We start from the raw sequence: 23,909 nt of genomic DNA, 5'->3' as shown, positions 1-23,909 counted from the left end.
TTTTTGTTGTCGGATATTTTTAGCACGAACGAGACAAAGAATAGCAATTTGTTACAGTGTGAACGAGATAAATAGAGTTTTATGTCTGATTACATAAATTGACAAGCTTTTGTTACGGAACGCAACATTTTCTATGCTAAAGATGTGGTTTTCGTAGCGCTGGAACGCTATTAGAGTTGCCGCGTTAGAAATTTTCCTTGATACAGGGCAATTTTTATTTTTCCATTATCAAACATTTGTTTTTCTGATTTAATTAACAAAACAGTGTGTGTTCATTAATACTTTTCATTTAGTCCAAACAGATTGTGTACTGAATGTGACATTATTTTAGATATCTGTCAATATATAGTCTAGTAACATTAATTTAAACAAACATTTCTATGGTTTACGATGTTATTAACTTACTTTTCAGCTATAAAATAAATGACAATATCTGATAGTACTAATTTAATAGCAACATTACCCATAGAAGTACTCTCGCAATTTCCGTCATGTCATTCGCAGAAAAAACAAAGAACTAGGTAAAATTAAGTCAATACTCTGGTAACCCAGTCCGCAGCTGTTGAAGGACGTCTTCGCTGTGTCGGTCTGCGAAAAATCAAATAAAAATTTTCCTCCATATTTGTTTTGTGGTGCACTTTGCACGAATATATTATTTAGAAAAAGTGTTAATAATCATACATTGTGGCTAAGGTAACGCCTTACCCGAGCATGAGTTATTCCGGAAGGAATAAGTTCGAGGTAAGTATAGATCGATTTTATTGTCATTGTTGTGTTTTCGTTCTTAAAAACAGCTGACATGGGTGCTACGGGTCCATTTCTTTGTTCTCGATGCACTTGCTCACATTTTTACTCAAAAAACCATATATAAAACCCCAAATTAGGTCCAAAATCATGTCTAACAGCTTCCAGATAATATTTTCGAGTTATTTACAGCATAAATTGCGTTATATATATATAGTGGATGTTTTTATCTTCTCGCAATTAATATATGTATGTTTTTGTAATGTAATCGTATGCGGCGTTCGTTTTCATGTTATTTCTTTGTTAGGTCAGTGTAAATGACCTGTGGCGCGGCCACTCAACCCAAGAATGGCTTAAAAACAGTTATAATCATTGTTTTGTTACATTAAAACCGTATTTTTAATGATTCGCGTACTGTTTTGGATTTTTATTGACTTACCTTTGCTTGTTTGTGAAATGAAAGCATGGCGCATCAACGACAGTTTAAAAAAAAACCTTTAATGGCGCGAAAATTGACATTGAAAAAACTTTTTTTCAAAAAAATAAAAACAATTTCAATAACATACATAGAACCTTCTCATGAGTCTGACAAATATTACATTAAAAACCGCATAAAAATCATTTCAGACAAACGTGAGATAATTTCGTAATATCAAGGTACATGCTTTTAAAACAGTGGACCTCCTTTTTTGAAGTTGGTTAAATATTTATTCTAATAATGATTAAAAATATATTTATTTGTTAGAACGCATATTGTTTTTGTTTATGAAAACAACTGTCTATGTTGTTATCAGATAAGAAAATATTGTGTCACATTACAAACCGTTTCCAATAAATTATCTATCCATGGTTTTGAATATTGGAGATAGGAATTTTGACATTACTTGTATGGGGCCTTTTTCAAAACTAGCTTCCACCCGCGGCTTCACCCGTGTAGAGTTCGGTTATATCGCAATCCCAAGATAATTCTTCAAAAGTCCGGGATAAAAACTATCCTATGTTCTTTCTCAAGGTCAACCCTATTTCTGTCATCATCATCTTCATCATCTCAGCCATAGGACGTCCACTGCTGAACATAGGCCTCCCCCTTAGATCTCCACAGATACCTGTTGGAGGCGACCTGCATCCAGCGTCTTCCGGCGACCTTTATAAGGTCGTCTGTCCACCTCGTCGGTACCCATCTCTGTACCAAATTTTATTAAAATCAGTTCAGTGGTTTAGACGTGAAAGCGTAACAGACAGACAGACAGACAGAGTTACTTTCGCATTTATAATATTAGTAGGGACAGGGATTCCTATCTCTAGTGTGTTAAGAAATAGATAGATATAGTTTATAGTGTCACATTTAATACCATGCTTGTTTCTTATCTACCACCTATTTATTTTGAAGACAGACTTAATCATATTTTAATTGTTTACCTAGATATTGGCGATTATAATATTGTTTATTTATTTCAATAAGTAATCTACCATTATGGGTTTATCTTCACCTAATGCGATTGATAGGACACAATACTAAATGAAAACATATAAGTCGAAAGAATAAATAACTAGCTGTTTTCCACGATTTCACCCGGGAACTACTGCTTGAACCGGAATAAAACATAGCCTATGTTACTCGAGTAGAGTGTAGTTTTGGAACCTTTAGAATAAAAATAAATAAACATAAAAATGTTTTAAGTTTATATATTAGTACGATTTTATTAGGATTAATCATTCAAAAAGTTTTACAAGGAGCGACTGCCTGTCTGGTCTCCTCAACCCGACTACCTGGGCAACCCAATAATTGTTGAGACTGGTTGTCAGACTACCCATAACAACTCTTAGATATGTTCAAATGACAGCTGGGATCCACCAATTTCATTTGGCTTCAAAAACAAGGCTCATGACATAGATGGTAACCAGTTCAAGGAGCAGCCGCTCCAAGCTTGACTTAACATTATGATTGGTTTATCTGTCAAGTAGTTCAATAAATCATCGTGAATGTCGTGGTGGCCTAGTGGGTAAAGGACCAACCTCTCAAGTATGAGGGCGCGGGTTCGATCCCAGGTCAGGCAAGTACCAATGCAACTTTTCTAAGTTTGTATGTACTTTCTAAGTATATCTTAGACACCATTGGCTGTGTTTCGGATGGCACGTTAAACTGTAGGTCCCGGCTGTCATTGAACATCCTTGGCAGTCGTTACGGGTGGTCAGAAGCCAGTAAGTCTGACACCAGTATAACCAAGGGGTATCGGGTTGCCCGGGTAACTGGGTTGAGGAGGTCAGATAGGCAGTCGCTTCTTGTAAAGCACTGGTACTCAGCTGAATCCGGTTAGACTGGAAGCCGACCCCAACATGATTGGGAAAAGGCTCGGAGGATGAGTTCAATAAATCATCTGCCTAGCCACTTAATTAGTTGAATAAGTACTGTGACTAAAGTATTATACATATTACTAGCTAGCTAGCATACGCCTCCGTTTTCACCCGCCTCCCGAGGGAACTACTTACCGCACCAGCATAAAAATGGTCTTAAAAATTCATCCAGCAGATTCTGCATGGCTGAGGAACAAACATTCATACATCAATCGCGTTTAAACTACGAGTGAGTGTTAAGTGAGGACCAATATTTCCAAAAATAACTCGCAGTAGGTAATCAAGTTTTTCAAGAAATGCGTGACCTAATTATGCATAAAAATAAAATAAAGGTCATATCATACAAGAAGTGCGCACTTGTTCTCGTTTCAAAAAAGACTTAAAAATGCTATTACGAAAACTGGCTATAAATAGCAGATTAATATGAAGAAAACAAGTGTTGTAAATACTTGTTTTTGCGTCATTATATGTTCATTTTTTTGGGCTGTATCTCATGAACCGTGATAGTTAGTGAGAAAATTTCACAGATGATGTGTTTCTGTTGCCGCTATAACTACAAATAATGAAAACTAGAATAAAATAAATATATTGGAATTTTTTTGCTAATTTTTGCTCTGGTACGGAACTCTTCGTGCGCGATTTCGAGACGCACTTGGCCGGTTTTTACTCGTAAGATCTCGTGGCAAAGTCAGGCTCGCGGATCAATCTATCATACATGAGTAAGGTTAAGCAACGCTCGGTTGGCCCGTGGATGGGTGACCATCTTGTCATGACGAGTTCTTCCGTGTTTCGGAAGGCACGATAAACTGTAGATTGTCATTTGAACATCTTTAGCAGTCGTTGCGGATAGTCAGAAGCCAGAAAGTCTAACCAAGGGGTATTGGGATGTACAGGTAACTGGGCTGAGGACTGCCTGGCAGTCGCTCCTTGTGAAACACTTTTAATGGCGTCCACGGCCGATTTCGGCCACGGCCTTTGTTTAAGGAGATCAGCCAGCTGCGCAGGACATATTATAGTGCACAAGCATTTGCGCAGGTACAGGTGCACTCCCTATTCCTTCACTCTCATAACCCGATGGGACGGCTATCCGACACGTCCGGAAAGAGATCAGGCGCAGGACCGACATTCACGTGCTCTCCGATGCTCGGGTGTATCAATCACCAACTTCCAGACTACGGGCTGCTTTGTGAAAGTTCTTAAAACGCACATAGCGAGTTTCTTATAAAGAAATATTATTATTACTCAACCAAAGAAATTCTGGATGACAAGGACATTGTGTATTGTGTTGCCTATGATTATAACTATATAATAAGCATAATATTTGTACACCTTTTCGGTAGAATGAATGAAACTATTTATCTATCATAAAACACCTATTGTAATATTGTAATTATTATATTCTGACAATTGTATTTGTATGTACTTTCTTAGTATATCTTGGACACCAATGGCTGATAATAAGGTGAAGGAAAACATCTTGAGAAAACCTGGACTATAAAGTCTGAAATCACCAACCCGCATTGAGCACGCGTGCTGATTAATGCTCAAGCCTTCTCCGTGTGAGAGGAGGCCGCAGCCCAGCAGTGGGACGATAAAAAGGCTAAACAGTAACATATTCTGACAAATAAATAGTTATTTTTCCTTTGTTTCAGATCGCTCGGTTTTCGGGCGAAGATGATAATCATATAAACAGAAAGTTGCCTAAGGAATTGCTTCTAAGAATCCTGTCGTATTTGGACGTGGTATCGCTATGTAGATGTGCACAGGTAAGACGTTTCTGACGTCAGAACTTTGACCACACTTACTAGCTATTTCCTGCGGCGTAGGGGACTTACTTATTACTCTCGGATAAAAACATATAAGAACTGCTGGAGGGGCGTTTTGGGGTCTGTCTTCTGGAAAATTGACCTTCAAAAAGTGTTGATTTTTAGCCTGTTTTGAATAACTATCTTTTTCTCCTCGCTGTGGTTACAGCGTGAGGGAGTGTCAGACTCTTACTGACTAAAACCCATCATGTTCCTTCTTAAGCCCTTTATGTACCAGCGCCGCGGTAACTCGCGCGAACAATCCCGCAGCCCCGGGCATCTCTACCTAAGACAGTAGTCTGTGGCTGCGGGATTGTTCGCGCGAGTTACCGCGGCCCTGGTACATAAAAGGCCTACGACGGAACACGACGGTTTTTAGTCAGTAAGAGTCTGACACTCCCTCACCGCTGCTAACCCACAGCAGGAGGGGTCATATGATGATTTTTGACATCTTTAAAAAAAAGACTGTAGTCTGTTTTTCCTTATGACTTTCGGAGTACTAAGTTAACTTTTGTATGTGTGTTTTGCAGGTATCAAAACTATGGAACATACTCGCTTTAGATGGTTCCAATTGGCAGAGGATAGATCTCTTCGAGTTTCAGAGAGATGTAGAGGTGAGATATATATTTTCTTTTTTTTAACCACGCTAAAATAGAGGTGTTATGAGTTGGACCGCTATGTGCCTGTCTGTTTGTGGCACCGTAGCAGATAAACAGATGAACCGACTTATGACTTACTAATAATTATGAAATAATTTTAAACCTCTTTAATCCTACAATATGTATAAGAAATAGATTAATAGTAGCTGTTCTCAAAACATTATAGTGCAGGCACATTTGCTTGGACACAGGTGCACTTCCTATTCACTCACTCTCATAGCGCGATGGGACGACAATTCGACACCACCGGAGAGAGATGAGGCAAGAAAATATATAAAATACATGGTAATGTACAAAATATTAACTGTCTTTTTATTTATTTATTTTCAGGGTCCAGTAATAGAGAATATTTCACAAAGATGCGGTGGTTTTCTAAGAGAATTATCTCTTAGAGGATGCGAGAGTATAGGCGATGGGTCCATCAAATCTTTGGCACAAGTAAGTTATCATCAGCCTAGCCTTTTCCCAAAGTAACCATCTGCCTAGCCTTTTCCCAACTATGTTGGGGTCGGCTTCCAGTCTAACCAGATGCAGCTGAGTACCAGTCTTACCAAGCCTTGATAATCATTGCAAAAGTCGAAAATAAATCGGCGACTTGATACCGTTTGGTAAGACTGGTTATCAGACTTACTGGCTTCTGACTACTAGTAACAACTGAAAAAAAAAATCAAATGACGGTTGAGACCAATTTAATGTGCGTCCCAAAACACGGTCATTGGTATCTAATATATACTTAGAAAATACATATTTACAAAATTAGAAAAGTTGCGTTGGTCTAGTACCAACCTGACCGAGAATCGAACCCACACTCATACTTGAGAGTTTGGTTCTTCACCCACTAGGCTACCACGACTTATATTATTATTATAGATAATCAAATTAAACTAAATATTTAATTTAATACACATTTCTTTTTTTCCAGTCATGTCCAAACATTGAAGATTTAAATCTGAACAAATGCAGAAAAATCACAGACCACTCTTGTCAGGCACTTGGAAGGAGATGTAAAAAACTGCAGAGGTCAGTATCATTATCTGTCTAGCCTTTTCCCAACTATGCTGGGGTCGGCTTCCAGTCTAACCGCATGCAGCTGAGTATCAGTGTTTTACAAGCAGTGACTGCCTATCTGACCTCCTCCTGGTTAAATAGCATACTTATCAATATTTGTTTCGAGATTGAAATTTAAAAAATACGAGATCGATGGTACCCTAGATACGGGCTATAGGCATATATTTTTGCGGAATTTACCGTTAATTAAAAAAAAAATTGTAAAGGAAGAGGTAGCTAGGGTAAAAAGCTTATAAATAAGATTTCTTTTTTTATAAAACAACTAATATTTTTTTTAAATACTAATAGTGGTTTTCAAGGCTTAATGTTTTCTTTTTACAAAATAAGAGTGGTTTCAAGGCTTATAATATTAACCGACTCCCCAAAAAAAGAGGATATTCTCAATTTGGATGTTTGTATTTTTATTTTTATCCTTTTTCAGGATAAACCTGGACTCGTGTTCGAACATAACTGACATATCTCTAAAAGCGCTGTCCGATGGATGCCCGGTAAGGTTAATATTTTAAACTGTGTCTTATTTTACATACATCTATAGTAAATAGATTAAGTTAACTGCAATAATAGTGTCTTGGGCTGATAAGTAAAAGTGTGGTTTGACCATGATATTTTATTTTAGTGATTAAAATCAAAATTTTTTTATTCAAAGTTGGCTGCAAAACAGCTCTTTTAGAACGTCAGAAATTCACAAAAGACAGCCTCCAAAACGCCCACCCTTCACCACTTCCTATGTGTTTTAGCTGGAAAAAAGTGGCAACAAACTCTCCAGCAACACATGTCTGTCTGTAGGTTATACAATATGCAACCACCACATGCTAGCTAGCATTCACCCTCCATACCTTATGCCAGACAGGCGTAACTTATTATTATTTAAAACATTTTAATATATCTTAACTATGTGCATTAATGTGTCTACCTATCAATCAATGTGGCCTATCTGACCTCTTCCTCTGATGCCCATTTTCACCAACAATCTCTTAATCTAAGTGCCACTTAGAATAAGGGCTCTCCCAATTTTGACATAAATAACTATGGATAAGGGATACCTAAACTTTGGTGAAAACGAAATTCTTATTAAGTGTTCCGTAAATGCTCTTAGGGGATCCCTTAATTTAGGTATTTGTTGGTGAAAATGGGCATTAGTTACCCGGGTGAGTTTGGGTAAAATTAACGTTTATTACTAATTTATTTATTAAAAACAATTACTGCAGTAAAGAAGAATAAATGTAGTAAAAAAATAAAAAAAACGCGGGTACCTCTAAAGATGACCAAACCATAACCAGCCGTCAATCGTGGATTTAACCAAAATACTTCAATTTGACGACTGTTTATGTTTTTAGTTACATGTTGAAACTCATCTCTATAATCATCTGTTATGTGTTGACAGATGTTAACCCACGTGAACGTGTCCTGGTGTCAGTCGATAACAGAGAATGGTGTTGAAGCTCTCGCCCGCGCCTGTCCACGACTCAAGACTTTTATATGCAGAGGTATGTAGTTATTTGTGTCTATCTATACCTAAATATATAAAAAAAGAATGGCACTTTTCGTTGTAATTTTATAACTCAAGAACCTGTTCACCTATCATATCTGTACAAAAATATTGAAAAGAAACTTATAAATGGATTTCTATATATTTTTTTTTGCTATATAAGCCCCTTTTGGGCTTTACGGATATTTTTTGAATATTACCCAGGCAGCCCAATGCGTCTTGGTAAGACTGGTTGTCACACTTACTGGCTTTTGACCCGTAGCGACTGCCAAAGATGTTCAAATGACAACCAAGACCCACCAATTTTGCCCTTTCGCCTTCCTTTCAAACTTTTTGTTGTTGCTAAGCCACTAGCCACGAATTAATAATAATATTTACTTTCAGGTTGTAAGAATGTGAACGACAACTGTGTGTCAACGTTGGCAACTTATTGCCCCGATCTCAGCGGTCTCAATGTACAGGGATGTGATGTAAGTACCACTTAGTATTATACAGGGTTATAGGTAAAACACTAACAACCTCTCAGGACCATATTACTAATATCATAAACTAAAACTTTTGTTCTATGACTTTTAATAATTCTCAGATTTTAGTTCATCAAAATTTTCACACAAAAATTAAAATATTTCAAGTGCACGCTCTAAAAGTTACGAAGTCTATGCGAAGCACAGTAAACAGTAGTACAAAAGACAGCGGAGGGGAGCGGGGAGCGGGGCTCGGGGGGTTTGACCTATTTACGAGCGGCCGTCAGTCGTTTTTATGCGCCCGCGTCGCATCGTACGTGTCCTTGTAGTGAAATTTGGTGGTGAGAACGTAATTATCTTTACAGTATGGCGTATCGATATTCAAATGTCGAGTACACGGAAATGGTGCGAATGCTGGCTAGGTGTGATGACAATGTTTCGGAAGCCTGTTGCCAATACGCCATACGATTCCCAAACATCCCTACACCTAGCTGAGTAACAATACTAGCCGCCACACAGCGGTCACGAGATTAAAGGCAATTCCGGCATGCCATCAGGGATAGTGATCGTCCACCGAGGCACACAGTACGTGAAGAAGACGATATTTTTTTATTTTTTTTATTTGACCTTTTCGTAAAAAGGCGGGAAATCGTAGCGTAGCGAGTTACCAATTCAAAAGTATGACTAGGTACGAGAATAGTGCGCGGAAGGCGTAGGGTAGGTAAAGATCTTGCATTCATTCTAAAAATCCAAACCCTTCACCAAACGAATTTATTGTAATGTGTGAATTTTATCACTATAGCAAAATAGAGTTGAAATGTGTTAGATAGACCAATGAAATCTTGTAGGTTTGTTTTTGGCAAATGTATTATGTTTTGTAAAAAGTCATAGAACAAAAGTTGTAGTTTATGACGCTAGTAATACAGTCCTGCAAGGTTGTTAGTGATTTACCAATAACCCTGTATACTAGATGTTGATCGTGGTTTTACCTGCATTTTGATGGGTCTGTTTTATATAAACCGGATAAAAAGTAGCATTAATTATAAGTCCTTTTTTGACTCCCAGCGCAAAAAGAGGGGTGTTATAAGTTAGAATGCTGTGTTTCTGTTTATTTGTGTCACGGTAGGCCTTAAACATTTTGGATAAGGTTTGTTTAACCCCTCTGCTCGACAAGATTTTGACATATGACTTTACCGTTGATTCGGCGGGATATTTTGAATTGCGACATGGAAGTCAAAAATTTGTACTAACTTTCAACACATGAATTCTAAGTCCGTAATGCCTGATCAGAAGTATTTTAACTATAACTTTAGAGCTCACTTATTTGACAACAACGTGCAAAGGTCAAATGGGGTCAGTTAATTCAGAAAAAGATAATAATTACGGTGTTTTTAAGTCTCTCGAAAAGTTAGGCATTTCAAATTTGGTGAAAACTTATTATTCTTTATTGCACACATAAATACATTTGACACACTGAAAACGGAGACATTATGTACAACGGCGAGCTTAACCCAGTGTTGGGTTCTCTTACAGCCAACCTTAGAGTGAAAGAGTGATTTGATGGGGTAGGGCGAATGTGCAACGTTATACTAATAACAATAATATATATGTATAATATCTTAATAAATTAAATATATACCTTTTATAATTATATAAAATATATACAATATAATATATACAAATATATACACAGGTCATAATGATAAATAATGTTCCTTAACTCGTCTCTTAAACATATCCAATGATGAGCTCTCGCGTATAGAATGCGGAAGGGTATTCCACAGCCTAACAGCACGAACAGTGAATGATCCATCATAGCGACTTGAAGTGTGGGATGGGACACGAAGCAGAAGAGATAAGGAAGAGCGACAAGGTTTGCCTCTGGGAACGAGGAACTCAAAGCGTTCACGAAGGTAACTTGGAGTGACAGGATTGTGAAGAACAGAGTAAAGAAAAGAAAGAACGTGAGCGTCTCTACGCCGCCGAATAGGCAGCCACTTCAACTGGTTCCGAAATTCCGACACATGATCGTACTTTCGGAGGCCAAAAATGAAGCGGATGCACAAATTCTGCAGACGTTCGAGTTTATCAAGTAGCTCCTCAGTCGCATCAAGGAAACAGACATCAGCATAGTCTAACAGAGGAAGGAGGAGCGACTGAGCGAGAGTAATCTTTGTTGGAAAAGGCAGGAACTTCTGGAGACGCTTGAGTGATTGAAACGAGCAATATACCCTCCTGCTTACTTCTGCAATGTGTTTAGCCCAAGATAAGTTGCAGTCCATAAAGACACCCAAATTTTTAACGTGCGATGAGTAGGCTATTACTACATCGTCATACAGAAGTGGGGGGGGAGTTTGCAGCCTATTTATGAAATATCTGCCACCAATAATGAGAGCTTGAGATTTGTTCGGGTTAACTAGGAGTCCAAAATTTTTAGCCCATTGACTTATACTTTCAAGATCATTATTGATGGCGCCAATAACCCTAGAGAGCTCTTCTGGTTGACAATGCTGATAAAGCTGTAAGTCGTCTGCATAAAGATGATAGTGCGAAACAAGTGACTTTGTGATTACGTTAATAAAAACGGAGAAAAGTAAAGGAGAGAGAACACCACCCTGGGGTACACCCGCAGCCAGATCACACCACTCAGAGGAAACCTCATGAGTACGGACCGACTGCGAGCGACCCCGAAGATAAGAACTGAACCACGCACCTGCAGAAGAAGATATATTAAGTGACGATAGGATGGCTAAGAGGATGTCAAAATCAACTGAATTGAAAGCACTGCTGAAATCCAGTAACACCAACACTGTCAACCGCCTGTTCTCCATAGCTAGCCGAATGTCGTCGGTTATTTTAACCAGAGCCGACACTGTGCTATGACCAGGGCGGAAGCCAGATTGGTACGGACTCAGCAGGCTGTTTGAGGAGAGGTGACGAGACAACTGATTATTGACAACACTCTCAAGGACTTTTGATAGGATTGGGAGGATGGATATTGGACGGAACTGAGAGACTGAGGAGGGATTAGACACTTTGGGTAAAGGCAGTACATGGGCTCTTTTCCATGCTGAGGGAAAGGAGTTGGTAAAGAGGGAGTAGTTGATGAGATGTAAAACTACAGGAATTAGTTCATCAAGGATAAGGAGAAGCATTTGGAGATGAATACCATCATCTCCTACCGCCTTTGTGGAAATGGATAAGATTGCACGTTTAATATCTCCTTCCGCAGCTGGATGGAATGAAAACGCAGTACAATTTGGCCGAGGAACATTGGAGAGATAATGTAGAGTAGAGGATTTTACGTCATCAGCCAGCGTTACTGGTGACATCGAAAAATGAGCATTAATTGTGTTAGGGTCCATATCGGTGGTGCTGTCATTGACAGCCTTGCCAATACCGAAGGACTTAAGAAATTGCCATACTTGCGCGTTGTTAAGGTTTTTGATAGAGTTATGAATGTGGCGTCTCTTAGCATCTCTGCACAGACGACTGCAGCGATTCCGTAGCTTCTTGTATGAGGTCCAGTTCTCCTCACTGGGATCACTTCTGTATCGTCTTTTAGCCCTATCCCTTTTCGCCATCACCTGCTTAATGCTGTCTGATAACCATGGCGCAGGCAGATGCCTAACTCGTACCTTCTTGAGTGGGGCATGCTTGTCGTAAAGAGATAAGATCAACCTGTTAAACTCAGAGACCATAGTATCTACATCATTGCAGTCATAAACAGCAGACCAGTCAATATTGCCCGCATCTTCCCTCAAACGATCCATATCAATGTTCTTGAAACTGCGAAGGAAGAGAAATTTGGCTTTACGTTTAGGTGGGCGAATCTTATAAGATAGATAGAGAAGGTCATGATAAGAAAAAGAGGCCGGGAGTTGCCCATGAGTGGCTACTTTGCTGGGGTCGGATACTAGTATAAGATCTAGAAGTGAAGGATTGCAATGAGGAGCTCGGTGAGTAGCATTAAGCTGAAGAATATGCATATTGATAGAAGAGACAAGAGAACGGAGTTTACGGCTGCGCACATCATCTTTAATCAGACAAGTGTTGAAGTCTCCGAGGATAATAGTATGGTCATAAAGAGGGGTAAATTGTTCCAGTTTTGACTCAAAAGAGGAAAAGTAATCTATAGTGCAAGACGGATTATAATAAACCCCTAACAGTAATTTTGTACTATTAAAAGTTATTTCAATAAACAGGTGTTCAGCGGTTTTAGAGTACTCACTCGGAGACTTGTCAATGATTTTGTACGTGATATCTCCACGAAGATAAATGGCGACCCCTCCACCTCCCTTGCCAGTTCTATCATTACGCACTAGTATGTAGCCGGGCAAGGAGTATTGGGTAGAAGGAAGTGCTGGTTTGAGAAATGATTCAGAGACAAGGATAGCATGGACAAGGTTGGAGTCAAAAGAAGAAAGAAGATCCGCATGATGGGCAGGAATGCTCTGGGCATTTATATGAACCGTATTAAAAAATTTACTGTACGGGAAAAAAGTATTATAAAGTTGGTCACGTAAATGCACCGTATCATCACTGAATGCACTCGCAAAGCTCTCATCAGATGAACAAGAAGACGAACAAGAAACAAAACTGTCATCAAGATTATCAATCATGACATATATAATAATAATATATAAATATATTTAAATAACTAATATAAAAATATATATATATATATATATATATTAAATACAGTTACCTGTTAACCCAAATCCTCGATGCACTCACCAGTTAACTTATTTAAATGACTAAAAGACACGTATCTACAAAAATTAATTAAAGTTTCTGAACGAGTCACAACACATCAAACTATATAGCTAATGTCAAACGTCACAACATTAACAAACACAATGATATTTTAATTTACAATTACCGACAAACAAAAAGAAAAGAAAAACTATCACAGCTACTGTTTTGCTTGCTTTCTTGGCCTTTTGCCCGTCGGAGTTTTGTTGATGCTCAACGCCGGCTTGTTAGTCGCAGCAGCAGGCATCGGGAACTGTGCAATTAGTTGCTGCAGTTCCGCAGGGGACTCTATCTTTCTCCGAGACTTGTCAGGCAGCAGTATGAGGATCTTACCCTCGGACGTCCAGCACTCCTTCACCCCAAAATGCTTCCGAGCCGCAACAAATGCATCGTGCCTGGGCTTTGTCAGGAACTCTGAGAACACAAGTCCAGTGCCCTTCAGAGCTGTCTTGCTTCGCCACACCTCGCTGCGCAGACTGTGGCTCTGGAACCTTATAAGCAGAGGCCTTGTTCTACTGCCATCTACTCCCAACCGATGACACGACGCAATATCCCCTGCAGATACACTAGGCAGCTTCATTTCTTCCGTCAAGACTGCAACTGCCCGGGACACATGATCTTCGTCCTTCTGCTCAGGAAGACCGTGAAGAAGAAGCACTCGCCTACGGGAAGACATTTCGTGCCGATCCAGGCCCACTGTCAGCAACTCCACCTGCATCTTAAGTGCACTCATTGTTTTCCAAATGAGGCACTTAAACTCAGTGAAGTCTCGGGACAGGCTGGCAATGGTCTTGTGCGTTGCCTCATTGCTGGTGACATTCTTCAACTCTTCCTCATATGTGTTCATCCTCGAGGTGAAGGTGGCAGACAGTTCCTCCATGCAGTTTGACAGCTTCGCGTACAGATCCATTTTTGTTTGTTATGACTTAATTTTGAGAGTGAAAGTTGTAATTGTTAAAAAAGTGAGTGCATCTAGTAAAACTGCTGTGTTTTAGTGCATTTACACAGTGTTATATGCAATGCTAATAATTTTAAAATAAAGAAAACTCAGGAGCTCTTTTTAAAAATGTGTTACTTCTCACTACCCTCAAAAAAAAAAAAAAAAAAAAAAAAAAAAAAAAAAAAAAAAAAAAAAAAAAAAAAAAAACCAATACCAATAAATAATCGCATCACTTTCTCAAACACAACACAAACGTCATATTTATAACATTTTCAATCCGTTGCAATACATTTCGTGCACTTATTTATGTGCAATAACTAAAAAATCAGCACATAAAACCCACAATAAAAATGAACAATTTACAAGATCAAAGTCACAGACGAAGTAGATTTTGGAATAGAGTATTTTTTTTTTTTCAATCAGCGGTGTGCATCCGATACCTAAATCGGATATTTATTATAAATAATCGAATACCAATTTTATATAAACCAATTTTTTAATAGCAACTTATTTCAATTTTATTTATTAATTTTAAATTATAGGTTCCAGTTGCGTTACGGTATTCGTACGAGGTGGACGCGTGTTTGAGCTCCTTTGTGCTAATTAGTAGTAACGAAGATATAGTTCGCGCAGCGACACCGCGTGCCCATTCACTTGGGACGAAACCGGTTCGCCGGTTGTTCGAGTGCAGTTATTATGAATCATGAGTTGAGTGACGATGCAAACGATGGAGGATCGAGTAATAGTTCGTTAATCGAACATGAGGTAGATCAACGTCGAGAAGAAGATACAATGCAAATTGAGATAAGTAACAATGCAAAACCTGAAAAAAGGGAAAGAGATGGGTCCGATACAGAATGGCAGGAAGTAAGAAAGGATAAAAAGTTTAAAGAATGCGATAAAGTAGAAGTTTATATTTCATGGAATGAAGAACTACCTAAGCAGTTTGCACTAGCCAAACTGCTCAAACAAGAGGGTATTAAGGATATAAACAAAGTAAAATATATTAATAAGTTCAGAGTACGCATTGAATTTAGTAGTAATTTAAGTGCATTCAAGTTAGAACAATGCAAATCATTTGTCGATAAAGGGTGGAGATTTCAACGAGCTATGGAGAAAAACTACTCGTATGGCGTAATAAAAGATGTAGATATGGATATCTCTGACGAGGAAATATTAAAAAGAATTGTGTGCCCAAATGCAGTCCCTCTAGTATCAGCACGTCGCCTCAATAAACGAAATAGAGATAAAAATACTAATGAGGGTACATGGCTTAAGAGTGAGGCAATTCAACTTTGCTTTAAAGGCCCCAGTATTCCAGCCTATATTTATGTTGACGAGTTACGAATAAACGTAGATCCATACATATTCCCAGTGACGCAATGTACTAGGTGTTGGAAGTTCGGTCATTCAATGAAAACATGCACGTCAAATAAAATCGTATGTCCAAAATGTGGAGAAAATCACGCCAATTGTGAGACTATAAGTTTTAAATGTGTCAATTGCAAAGGAAGCCATATGGCCTTGACTAAAACGTGTCCTGAATTCCTCAAGGAAAAGAAGATCAGAGATTTAATGGCAGAATTCAATTGTACCTACCGTAAAGCCTTATCAATATACGTGCCTCCTGACATTCCTTCAGAGACATCAAAAGACGATATAATACCAAATGAATACATAAAATCGCCCTTGCCAAAATCCCATTACATTTCTCCTTCTTACGCAGGTAGCACACCCACTTTTGCTGATATTGTCAAAATAAATACTAAAGCAGTTATTCACAAGGAAGACTTGCCCTCCCCAGCTACCCATGTATTGAAAAAACAAGCAAAGACAAATCTAAAAGAAACACATGATATTATAGAAGACAACAGTTACAATACAACATTAGAGACACCAAAAAATGAGAAAGAAAACAAACAAAAAGACGTTAATTTTGTTGAGCTACTATCGAGATTGAAGGAGATAATATTTTTAAAGAATGTGTCTTATCAAACGAAATTTTATAGAATTATGAAATCCTGCGTTGAGTGGGTAATTTTAGTGGTAGTAGATAACATAGCAGATTGGCCTATACTTAAAAAAATCTTTGACTTTGTTAATGGCTAAAGGTAACAAACAATGTAAGATTAATATTATTCAGTGGAATTGTCAAAGCCTGCAACCAAAAGTATTATTGTTAGAAAACTTTTTACTACAAGAAAAGATACACATTGCTGCCTTAAGTGAAACGTGGTTGGAGCCGGAAACCTGTATTAAGATAAGTGGATACAATATTTTTCGTAGTGACAGAAATGATGGATATGGAGGTGTAGCCATAGTTACACATTCATCAATAAAAGCCCAGCTACATAAAATGAAACTTAAAAATTCTAGGGTAGAAACTATTTGGGTCAAAATACACAATTGTCGAGATGTAGAAAATATAGTTTCGGTTTACTGTCCTCCAGGTGTTACTACAACACAAAATGATTGGGACGAATTGTTATCAATTGACAGTAAAAATACAATTATGTTAGGAGATTTTAACGGACACCATAGCAACTGGTCATATAAATCAGACTGTAGGGGCAAGCAAATTTTCGATACGATAATAGATCATGACTTTATAATATTAAATAATGGCGCACCTACTCGTGAAAAATTCGTCAACGGGACACTCCAACAATCTTCTCCGGATTTATCTTTAATATCATCTGACATAGCAATTAGGTTTGATTGGAAAACTTTTAATGAAACACTGGGTAGTGATCATTACATAATCAAATTATCTACATATATTGAGACAATTCAAGATAATATAATTCGTAGAAACTTTAAAAAAGCAGACTGGGAGACTTATACACTAACATTAACCAACCTCTTTGATAATTTCAAGTTTGTAGACAATTTACAAGCGAACTACGATCAGTTTATAGGAAACATTAATATGGCAGCGGACCTATGTATACCGATTTTCAAAATTAATGAAAACCCATGCACATCATTTGCACCAAAACCATACTGGAACACTGAATTGTCAAAATGTGTTGCAGAACGGCGATTAGCCTTGTCATCCTTTAGACGTAACCCTACCCCTCAGAATCTAGATAAGTTGCAAACTAAAATAGCTGTTTCCCAGAAGATTATGCGTAACGCTAAAAGTAGTACATGGCAATCCTTTTGCTCGTCATTAGATGAATTGTCTTCACCAAGTGATGTATGGAGGAAAATGAAGTGGCTTAAAGGTTGTAAATTCAATAAAGACTATGTTGACCAAACAAGAGCTAATCAACTACTACATAATTTGGCACAGGATTTTGTTAGACCCCTAGAACCATCATTTTGTTCAAAGAACCCGAAGTTAGAAGCAAAAATTTCCTATCAGGAACTAGAAAAAGCAATTCGCTCTAAAGACACCTCGCCTGGTCATGACGACATCTCTTATTCTATGATAAAGAACCTTCCACTGAATGGCAAACAAATATTAGTTGCTATATATAACCAATTCCTCTCGGTTGGTTTTGTACCTGAACAATGGCGCGACATAATGATTGTGCCAATCCCAAAGCCTGGTCGTGATCCGAACAGCCCATCATCACTAAGACCAATCTCAATGATCTCTTGTGTATGCAAAGTTTTTCATTCCATCCTAATGAAAAGATTAGAGTGGTTTATAGAAAAACATAATATTCTATCAGAAGAGACAACCGGTTTCAGAAAATTTCGTTCGACCGTAGATAACCTTAGCAGATTAATATTAAAAATACAATCAGGATTCTCAAGAAAACAGTCTACATTAGGATGCTTCATAGACATAAATGACGCCTATAATAACATAGATATTGTTGCTTTATTAAATATTATGGATCGAATAGGATTAGGAGACAAAATTTGTACTTATATTTGGAATTATCTTAAGGAAAGAAACCTAAAAATTAAAATAAACAACAAAGTAATGGGCCGTACTTCGGGTCGGGGATTGGCACAGGGTGACCCACTGTCGCCACTATTGTTTAATATAGCAACTATGTCTATATGCAAACGCATAACATCGGTTAGTGTATCACAATACGCTGATGACTTTGCTTTTTTCACTACGGGCAGTGACATTTCTGAATTAATTAACAAATTACAACTAGCTTTAGATAAAATAACATGCTTACTTGCTGATTTAGGTCTAGAGATTTCTACAACGAAAAGCAAAGTCTGTATCTTTAAAAATGGTTATAGGAAGGAATATGTGGAAATAAAGATTAATAACATTTCCCTCCCGGTGGTAGATAATGTTAAATATTTGGGAATATGGCTTGATCGCGCTTTAAGATGGGGAAAGCATATTAATGAGCTGCGAGATAAAGTTCTAAGACAGACAAATATTTTTAAATGCTTAATAGGTCCAAATTGGGGTGTACATCCGGTTCATTTGAGGCGATTATATATATCACTTATTAGAAGCAGGTTAGACTATGCAAGTTTCTTATATGATAGCGCTAGTCACACGCAACTAAGTAAATTAGATAAAATACAGAACTTGATAATGAGGTTAGTTGGCGGATTCATCAAAACTACGGCTATACATGTCATGGAAAACGAACTTCATCTTCAACCGTTGTACATTCGTAGATATTATTTGGCAAGTAAATATTGGCTTAAGACAAAGGCTTATGATAGAGATTTAACCATACCTTTATTGGATGAACTAGAGGATATCTATAAAAAGAGATGTAATAATAACCTACGAAAAAAGCCACTATTAGTACAGGTTCACGAATGCCTTAAAACTAAAGATATCTACATTAGTCCACAATTTGAAATGTTCTCGTTAAACACTTGGGTCAGCAATGTGGATCTATCGCAAACAATTAGAGTAAATGTGGAGTTAATACATAAAGCCAAAAAACACTATATCCCTTATACTCTCAATCAAATGTGTAAAAAATATAATGAACAACATTTCCATAGTTATTGTAAAATTTTTACCGATGGTTCCAAAGATAAAAGTGGGGTTGGCGCAGCGTTCTTAGATCCTAATTCAAATACTCATGTAAAGCTAAAAATCAAATGCAATGTTAATATCATGTACGCGGAACTGATAGCAATATCAGAAGCTTTGTCATATATTAAGTCTTTAGAAAGCGGTAATTATGTTGTTCTCACTGATTCTAAAAGCGCACTGCAACATCTGGCTCGATGTACCTCGAGCAGTCGTGGAACACCGATAGCCTACAACATTATAAGATCTTTAGACGAATTAAGCAGGCAGAACAAGAACTTGATACTGCAGTGGATACCTGCCCATACTGGCTTGATTGAAAATGAGAAGGTAGATCAGTTGGCGAAAGAAGCCATATCCGATGGAATTGAATACCAATGTTCCCCTTACTTTACTGATCTCTTACTGGATACTAAGATTCGATGTATTAACATGTGGACAGAATATTTCGATCAAAGGTCTTTATCAAAAGGTATTTGGTATAAAACAATCCAACCAAAAATTCATAAACTTCCATGGATTGATCAAGCCGATATGTGCAGAGCTGAAATAGTTATGGCTTTAAGGCTTCGCTCAGGACATATTCCATTGAATAGCTTTGCATACTTAATGGGAAAAGTAGATTCTCCCAATTGCTCACTGTGTGGTATAGTAGAAGACGTCCATCATATTCTAATGGAATGTGCCCGAGGCAGTCAAGAAAGAGATCAAGTTTTCCCATATCCTGATTTTATAGTCGGTAAGTGCAACAGTATCTTAGCCGCTCCTTTCTCCAAAAAAGCAAGATTACTATATAAATTAGCTAAAATAATTATAGTTAATAGATAGATATATTCGATATTAAGATTAGCTAGTAAGGTGTAAATGTTTCCCGATGAGGGTGGCATAATCACTGCGTGATTAAACCCTCTTTAATAAATAAAGAAAAAAAAAAAAAAAAATATAGGTTCAATTTGTTTTTGTTGTTAAGAAAAAAGATATTTAAGTTTTATTAAAGTTTTTAGCATTAAATTTTTATATGTATTACTTATTTTGGTGTTGCGTCATTCGTAATAATTTTTACCTTTAATTGAATTTTTATTACCTATTACGGAATTTTAATTTATTCTTATAATATTATTTCTCAACAATTCTTAGATTTTTGTTTCGGCGGAAGGTAAGCCTGGTGTTCTGAAATATAATGCAATTTGTAACTACCAAAGTAATGTACTTATTTGATGATGAGAAACAATAATAATAATTGATTGATTTTAAAGTCACCAAATATTTTTAACCGAATCCCAAAAAGGAGGTGGTTCTCAATTTGGATGTTTGTTTTTGGTCGAAAGGGTATATTCCCCATATTTGTTATTAGGTCCAGGATCTGATGATGGAAACCTTGAGAAATCGAGGGCAACTCTCGAAAATTGTAAGCATAGATAAGGTTATAACTTGACACTCAGATGTATGTCTGATAACACTACGAAACAGTAAAGGTTTGGAGCTGACCTGATGATGGAGACCAGAGAAGGTCGAGGGAACTCGACATCCGAACTTCTCTCGTCTCCATCTCCTTCACTGTTGCAGAGGCCTCGTAAATACGAATAATCTAAGCCCAAACACGAGAAAGTTTAAATATTCAGTTGTCGAGTTCCCTCGACCTTCACTGGTCTCCATCATCAGGTCAGCTCAAAGCCTTCACTGTTGAATAGTGCTACCAGGCAAACACCTGAGTGATAAGATTTCAACCTATGTATTTCTGCAACTTTCGAAAGTCACCCTCGATTTCTCAAGGTTCCATCATCAGATCCTGACCTGATGATAATGGGACCACCTCGGAAGTATACGCTATCAAACAATAAAAGAATCATCAAAATCGATAAATAAATGGCTGAGTAATCGCGTAACAAACATACAAAAAAAAGGTCGAATTGAGAACCTCCGCTTTTTGGGAAGTCGGTTAAAAATAAGTCGGCGGCGGCCATCTTTCCACCTTGGACCAGCTTTCGATGAACGGCGAAATATTTGCCCTTTCAAACAATAAAATCGTCATAAAATTTTGCTTTAACTACACCTAACTACGGCTCTCGTCAAATAGCTTTGCCGCTCAGTTAAAAAGTTGGAAGTAACGAATCGCCATTAAGTTTGGCAGGTCTACAGGAATCCTGCACATAAAACACCCGAAGAAATAAATAAGTCTTCATTTGCCGTCTTTAGAAACCCTAAAAACCGAAGATTTTTTTATTCCGGCTACAACGTATTTTCTACCACTGATTTTCTAGCATTTTTTTTCAAAATAAATTAAGTCATTTTACTTTTCCTAATTTATTTTCAGATTATGGTAAGTATACAAAAGTGCAATTTAGTAATATTATAATATCAAATAATATAAAATTATATAAATTTATATATATAATATATTTTATAATTTTTATTATTTTTAAATTTATAATATATTATAATATAATATAATAATAAATATTATAATATTACTAAATATAAATTTAGTAATATTATAATATCAAATAATATAAAATATAAAATTATTAAATCGATTCTTTATTTTAACGATTCGGATCATTCGATGCAAAACTTCTATCACCGTCGCCATCTTGTCTATGCGTCTTCAAATTTAAAAAAACAACTAATGTAAACAAACATGGCGAGTTCGATCAGAATTCCCGGTAATTACGATTGGGTTTTAAAAAGGTATATTTCTAAAGGGATGCTAAATATGAAAGGTTTGAATGCGTAAAAATAATTTAAATTTATTTAGTTATTTTATTTAGTACTCACAAATGTGGTTTGATTGGAAAGAAAATAAATATGAGCGTAAATAATTAGGAAAGTGTATGACTGATTCGCAGACCCCAATTGGGGTCTAAACCGAGCTTACGGTGACATTGATGTTCAGACCCCGATTGGGGTCCGCTACGGATTTGACGGTTAAGTTAAAAGCTAGTTGGCCTGGTTCGCAGAACGTTTCATCAAAATTGACCCAGGTGTTTTAGAGTAAAAACTGTTTTGATTATTTTTTCCTGAGAACTTCATTAATATGTCCTGTGCAGCTGGCCGGTCTTAACGGCCGACCGACGCTCATTATTATTATTAACTTCCTCCATTTTTTCACAGCAACTAACAGACGAATCAATATCAAAACTCGGCCCCGCAATGCGTCGGCTCTGCGTGTCGGGCTGCTCCCGTCTGACGGACGCCGCCCTGTCAGCACTAGCGGCCCGCTGCCCCGACATCGTGACGCTGGAGCTGGCGCAGTGCAGCCAGCTCACTGACGCCGGCTTCCAGGCACTGGCCAGGGTAAGTAGACGCCGCACTGTCAGCACTAGCGGCCCGCTGCCCCGACATCGTGACGCTGGAGCTGGCGCAGTGCAGCCAGCTCACTGACGCCGGCTTCCAGGCACTGGCCAGGGTAAGTAGACGCCGCACTGTCAGCACTAGCGGCCCGCTGCCCCGACATCGTGACGCTGGAGCTGGCGCAGTGCAGCCAGCTCACTGACGCCTTCCAGGCACTGGCCAGGGTAAGTAGATCAGAGAAAAACAAAAATTGCTCGGTTTGCTCACTTAGCTCGGGGTGGTTATTCATTTCCTTTGGGTGGTGATTAGTGTGTGCAGACTGGCTAGGTTCAGTAGACTGTGTATATCCAAGAAAAACTAAAATTGCTCGATTTGCTCAAGGTGGTTATTAATTTGCTCTGGATGGTTATTAGTGTATGTGGACTGGCTAGGATCAGTAGACCGTGATAATGCAAGAAAAAACAAAATTGCTCGGTTTACCCGATTTGCTCTGGGATTAGTGTCTAAAGTGCAACCGGTCATGTTAATAAGTGTCGCTAAATCTCTCCTCAAGAAAAACTAAGATTACTGGCTTTGCTCGAGGTGGTGATTAATTTGCTCTGAGTGGTGATTAGTGTATATAGTCCAGTGGATCATGGTAATAAGTGTCACTAAATTGCTCATTGCGGTGATTGCTAATGACCGCTAAATTTCTCACCATGGTGATTAGTAACTGAAAACAGTTTTGAGGTATAGTTACCGGCACGATTCTTGAGCTCTGACCTACATCTGCGCAGACGTGATTTATTAGCAAAGAACTAATTCTGAGTGACGGCTATGACGCGATGCACTGGGGGCCAATCACCGCTTTAAACCGCCCCCGCGCCTCACTTCATACTTCTGCGCTGTTGAAGGTCAGTGCTCAAGATTCGTGCCGATATCTATAAGTCATCAATATCAAAACTGGGTGCTACGATGCGTCGTCTGTGTGGTTTGTGTAGCTATCTTCATATAATAGACATGAAAAAAAAACTATGGTGATTTGGTGGCCAAAATAGCCCAATCAATATGTGTGAAGACAAGTATAAAATTACCTGGCAGAATGAAAATACAAGAGAAAAAAATTGCCATAGTTAATGATTTTAGCATGAAGTTTGAGTCATCTGCAATTCTTAAAGTATCCATGATGGTAATTAATGTAGCCTACGTACCTTGAACTGGTTTTTTATGGATTTCTTAGACACCAATGACTGTGTTTCGGATGGCACGTTAAACTGTAGGTCCCGGCTGTCATTGAACATCCTTGGCAGTCGTTACGGGTAGTCAGAAACCAGTAAGTCTGACACCAGTCTAACCAAGGGGTATCGGGTTGCCCGGGTGACTGG

The 23,909-nt window shown here is 37.9% G+C and overlaps 2 protein-coding genes across 2 annotated transcripts in view; both read left to right on the top strand.

Annotated features, from left to right (window-relative positions):
* The first annotated feature begins 546 nt into the window (after nucleotides 1-546).
* Nucleotides 547-23,909, top strand: part of LOC124643289 (F-box/LRR-repeat protein 20) — a 29,144-nt gene continuing 5,781 nt past the window's right edge. The window contains exons 1-9 of the mRNA XM_047182210.1: nucleotides 547-741; nucleotides 4,752-4,865; nucleotides 5,435-5,518; nucleotides 5,894-6,001; nucleotides 6,486-6,583; nucleotides 7,053-7,119; nucleotides 8,016-8,118; nucleotides 8,505-8,590; nucleotides 22,366-22,548. Coding sequence (XP_047038166.1) covers nucleotides 712-741; nucleotides 4,752-4,865; nucleotides 5,435-5,518; nucleotides 5,894-6,001; nucleotides 6,486-6,583; nucleotides 7,053-7,119; nucleotides 8,016-8,118; nucleotides 8,505-8,590; nucleotides 22,366-22,548 — 873 coding nt within the window. The 5' untranslated portion in view covers nucleotides 547-711. The remainder of the gene's footprint in view (nucleotides 742-4,751; nucleotides 4,866-5,434; nucleotides 5,519-5,893; nucleotides 6,002-6,485; nucleotides 6,584-7,052; nucleotides 7,120-8,015; nucleotides 8,119-8,504; nucleotides 8,591-22,365; nucleotides 22,549-23,909) is intronic.
* LOC124643288 lies at nucleotides 14,840-20,195 on the top strand. The gene has a single exon (XM_047182209.1). The coding sequence runs from the start codon at nucleotides 14,976-14,978 to the stop codon at nucleotides 16,386-16,388; it is 1,413 nt and encodes a 470-aa protein (XP_047038165.1). The 5' UTR covers nucleotides 14,840-14,975; the 3' UTR covers nucleotides 16,389-20,195.

Source organism: Helicoverpa zea, chromosome 27 (genome assembly GCF_022581195.2).
Source record: "Helicoverpa zea isolate HzStark_Cry1AcR chromosome 27, ilHelZeax1.1, whole genome shotgun sequence".
Classification (NCBI taxonomy): domain Eukaryota; kingdom Metazoa; phylum Arthropoda; class Insecta; order Lepidoptera; family Noctuidae; genus Helicoverpa; species Helicoverpa zea.
Note: the sequence above shows the minus strand (reverse complement) of the source record. Positions and strands in the feature narration are given on the sequence as shown.

Bases quoted from the DNA above. Each gene is read 5' to 3' on its own strand.
- LOC124643288 (XM_047182209.1), top strand. From the start codon at position 14,976: ATGAATCATGAGTTGAGTGACGATGCAAACGATGGAGGATCGAGTAAT.